Here is a 4,985-nt window from a genome sequence, read left to right on the forward strand (position 1 = left end):
TCTTAGAGACACACAAAGGGGGTAATTTATCTTATCTCTGTTTTGGCTAGATTTTGCCTGTAGTTTTTCCATCTGCTTCTTTGGTAATTTAGCAATTTCACTTTTATCTTGTGTTAAATGTTTTTTTTCCTTAAGTATGGTTTCATCTGGAGTTTTTTTGTTTTTATGCGGATACCAATATTATACTTTTAGTGAGCTTATCTGCAAAAGGGACAGACCGGTATGAAAGGAGGATGGATGGAGCTATTTTGAAGATTTCTCCCAACAACCTCTCCTCAGTAAGAGCACTGAAGATTAGGCATGGTTGGGCCTTAATGCAAGACAAGGACCCTAAATGCAAAAAGCCAGGGAAATTAGCCCATTAACGACCAGGCCCTTTTTTGTTTTTTCATTTTTCCCACATTCATTAGTATGGCAATATATGGGGATTTTCCTCCTAATTCATTACAATGTGCAAATTGCTTAACGGTTAACACTCTGGTCTTCGGAAGACCTAAGGCTATCATGGCGACCGATTGGCACTCCTCGATGATGTCATGTGGAGAGACGATCATCATCATAGAAAATATGGCGGTGGAGATCAACGGGAAAACACACGGGATCAGTGCCAGCTCAACCCGTGAGGCTTCTCCATGTACCCGCACCCGACGAGCACTGTACTATTATGGTGCACCTCGGGAAGGGGTTAAGGAGAATCAAGTTCCAGAAGTGGCTTGAACCCAATTAAAAATCATTGGAGGGAACTAAAATTCAATCAAGTCCAGCGACAGTGGATCAGCTTGAAAGATCTATATGCAGGAGTGGGCCACAATCCCTGCTGCATTGTGTGCAAATTTGGTCAACATTTACAGTAAATGTCTGATCTATTAAACAGCAAACCAACGTTTCTGTCCTTAATATTAAGATCTATTTTTCAGGATCAAATTCTTCAATATTAAGTTCTTAATCAAACAATGGATTTTCTTCTTTGTTTATCTCTCCTTTGATTATGCGCAATAACTATTGGTCCACATTTGTGGCCATGCTAACTCTCCCTACTGCGGTGGTGCTGTTCTTCATGTTGAATTGACGACTTCCTCCTCACCCTCCTCGTGCTGCCACTGAGCTTTCAGTGTAGGATGGGAACTCTGCCAGTAGTGCCTCCACCAAACTTCGCTTGTGCTCTACTGGTGCTAACTCGTTGCTAACTATCCAGGCGACTCAGAGGACATTGTGCAGGCACTTCAGTAATATTTGCTCATGTGGGCAAGGCTGTCCAGAGTGGGAGGTGTCTCCCTCTCTCCATGTGCCAAGTCACACTGCAGAGACACCCTCAAGCTCCTCTGGTTGTCACCCTGCTTGGAGGTAAATTCCCCCTCTTTAAAAACTGTCCCCTGGCTGAAGAGTGCAGTACCTGACCAGTGGTCCAAAAAGTCACACTGAGAGGTGTGGACTAGTCTGACACCTTTTCCTCCTCTCAGTCCTGTGATACCATTATATCTTCCATCGTGGCCTGAAGAGCTTTTTGTAGCAGGCAGGATATGGGTATGGGGGCACAGATGATGGTGTTATTGGTGCTTCAGCAGGAAAGGGTTAAGGAGGGGAACGTGGCAAGATAAAATCTAACTTTTATAAGTTCATCTGCCTGTCTCTCTTGTTTTAAAATCCTAAATATTAACAAAACTTTACTAGTCTTTCATTCTCCACGCCCTTTCATTACAACTGAGTGCACCAGTCGAGTAAAGCAGGTATCGAAATTCTCTTGTTTCTCTATTCTCCTCCTTGCAGAAACCCAGGGTAGGAACCACTGCCATTTCGTCGCCTGCAGTCAAGTGCAGGGCCATCATGTAACTAGTGACAGAGGTTGCACTTCTTCCCGGCCTTGACGGTATCAAAAACATATTTTCCCCACAGTATATAGTTGTAATTGTATGTGCATGGGGCACTAAGAAGGAGACAGTCTTTTATACCTTATGACATCTGTTTTGTGTCTTCTCTAAGATTAGTTAGTAGTTGTTCCATGTTAGGTGCTTGCTATTGATCTAACCTTTTTATAATTTTTTTTTATCATTAACTCAATAAAGATTATCGTCCAGTGAGTGTTATATCTCTTCGCTGACCTTGATACCTTTTATCTGTTAACTCTGTTAGTAGTTATTATTTTGCATTCTCTTGTTACTGTTTGTGTATTTTCTTCTTCCTCTCCCCTTTGTAGAATTCCCCGTTCTGTTATGTAGCTGTATATGGAGGGCCTATATTTGGTATTAGCTATTTACCAGAAATAGTTATAATAATAGTTTTGGAGACTTGCATTGTTCTTATTTTATAATTAAATTACATTTCAGTTTTAATCTGTTTTCATATTAAATGTTGTTTTTCTCTATGTTATTTTAGACAGTAAGATCTGTTACCCGTGCCCCAAAAATGAATGGTCTGATGAGAAGAAAGTGAAGTGCGTTCCCAAGCAACTTGAGTTTTTATCTTACAATGACATTATTTCTTTAATATATGTAGCACTTGTTATACTTTTCTCTCTAGTAACATTGCTCATAATAACAACCTTCATTTACTACTGGGACTCTCCAATTGTAAAAGCTAATAACCTCAATATGAGCTTAATTCTCCTGGTCTCCATCCTGCTGAGCTTCCTCTCGGTCTTCTTCTTCCTTGGTCGTCCAGTGGACATAACCTGCATGCTGAGACAGGTTTTATGTGGAACCATTTTTACTGTTGGCATCTCTTCTGTTCTGTCCAAAACTATCACAGTCTGTATTGCCTTCAAAGCCACCAAGCCTGGCAGTTTCTGGAGGAAGTGGATCTCTCCAAAAATATCAAATTACGTTGTCATAATTTGTTCATCTATTCAAGTTCTGAATTGTGTTATTTGGCTTTTTTTGTCACCTCCCTATGTGGAACTTGATCATAGCACGTTTGAGGGAAAAATCCTTATCCAATGTCATGAAGGTTCTTTCTTGGCCTTCTACCTCATGTTAGGATATATGGGACTCCTGGCCTCTGTGAGCTTTGTTCTGGCTTTCATGGTGAGGACATTACCGGACAGTTTTAATGAGGCCAAGTACATCACCTTCAGCATGCTGCTGTTCTGCAGTGTCTGGATCGCTATGATCCCGGCTTATCTGAGCACCAGAGGGAAATACATGGTGGCTGTGGAGATCTTTGCAATATTATCTTCAAGTTCTGGAATACTTGGTTGCATATTTCTTCCGAAAATGTACTTGCTGTTGGTAAAACCACAATTAAGAGTCAACAAGAAATATTTTAGGAAAAAATAAGACAGAGGGTGATTTTTTTAATGTTGGGGTATGTATTTACACTGCTCAAAAAATAAAGGGAACACTTCCACAAATCAATGTAACTTGATTTGATTTAAGGTAGAAATGATAGGAAATTAGCAAGAGAACCCCAATAAATGTTCGGTTGTGTAAGTGATGAACTGTACAACCCAGCAGCAGGACTGATACCTCCTTTTTTGGTGCAATGAGGAAAAGGAGCTTCAGTGGGCCATTTATATCCATGTCTCTGCTCAAACTGTCTACAGAATCCATGAGGGTGATATAATGGCCCAGCATCCACAAGTCAGGGTTGTGTTCACAGCCCAAAAACCATGCAGGGTAATTGCCATATGCTGGACAACACCTAGATTGGATATCTGACATTGGCGCACAATGCTCTTCATGAAGGAGAACAGGTTCACAATATCCTACAGCATGACCAATTTGTCAATAAGAAAGTAATGGTGTGGAAAGGCTTTTCTTTAGAAGGCTGCACTACCCAACATGTGCTAGTCAGTGGTCCCTAACTGCCACTTGATGACAATGGTAAGCCTCAAATCCTTACAGTGTGTCAGAAGTTCCTCCATGATAAAGTTATTGATGTTATGGACTGGTCTGCTCATTCCACAGACCTGAATCAATCAATCCAGCACATCTGGGACTTTATGTCTCACTCCATCCACCTGCATCTCATTTTACCACCAGGAAATGACTGATGTTATAATACTGGGCTGGTAGGAAATCCCTTAGTAGAACATATGCCACCTCATGCTCCAGAATTGTAGAGAGGTCATACAGGTACTATGAAACCATACACACTACTAATTCTCATCAGGAACATGCTCAGGCATTGCAAGGAGGTCATACAGGCATGTGGAGGCCAACCACACTACTGAGCCTCATTTCATCATCTGGAGGCATTTCCATTACAGTTGGATCAGTCGGAAATTTGATTCTCCACTTTGAATTTTAGTATCATTCCAAATTCAGACCCCCATGGGATATAGCATTTTACTTTCATTGGTTATTTTTATGTTTTCTTGTTCTGACTGCATTCCACTGTAATGAATAAAGCAATGTAACAAAAAAATTTTTGGCCACACCAAACACAAAGGGGTTATTCAAGTCGGACAGAAGTAAACATCAAGAATGCATTGGCATCACTACACAGGATTTAGGCTTAATTGACAAAGATGGAATATTGAAACGGAACCCAACAAAACCAAAGTGAATTGGAGTGAATGTATGTGTCACAAAAATAGTTACATAGTTTATTTGGTTGAAAAAAGGCACATGTCGTTCAAGTTCAACCAATGAAGGAAAGGGAACCATTCAAATGTTCCTCCTCTCCTCTATTGAGGAGATTAGTAGTGCCTTCTCCAGTTTTCTGGCAGAGAAGGCACATAAATCTCTACATTCCCATTAGATCAACTGTTTCCCTAACCCTATTGGTGTGGCTGGGAGCAGGGCGGCATGGCGGGGTCTTGAATGGTGTGGGCAAGGGTGTGGGCACCCTCTGGGCCAGCGCATTTACTATGGTCTCCATGGGGTTGCTGTCAAAGACTATAGCAGAAATCTATGCCAGTTCAGACCTGGTATTAGGTCCAAACTGGCACAGGTTGTTCTTGATCTACTAAGAGGCTGGGGCCTCTAAGTAGATACGGGCGCTCGATTACCGACAGGGGGGATGGTAAGACTGGCTTGTAAAATGCC

At 41.4% G+C, this 4,985-nt stretch overlaps 1 protein-coding gene across 1 annotated transcript; it reads left to right on the forward strand.

Annotated features, from left to right (window-relative positions):
• The first annotated feature begins 504 nt into the window (after nucleotides 1-504).
• LOC140127481 (vomeronasal type-2 receptor 26-like) lies at nucleotides 505-3,272 on the forward strand. The gene is made up of 3 exons (XM_072148281.1): nucleotides 505-619; nucleotides 1,768-1,776; nucleotides 2,374-3,272. Exons 1-3 carry the CDS (start codon nucleotides 505-507, stop codon nucleotides 3,270-3,272), a joined length of 1,023 nt encoding a protein of 340 aa, XP_072004382.1.
• Nucleotides 3,273-4,985: the final 1,713 nt, after the last annotated feature.

Source organism: Engystomops pustulosus, chromosome 1 (genome assembly GCF_040894005.1).
Source record: "Engystomops pustulosus chromosome 1, aEngPut4.maternal, whole genome shotgun sequence".
Lineage (NCBI taxonomy): Eukaryota > Metazoa > Chordata > Amphibia > Anura > Leptodactylidae > Engystomops > Engystomops pustulosus.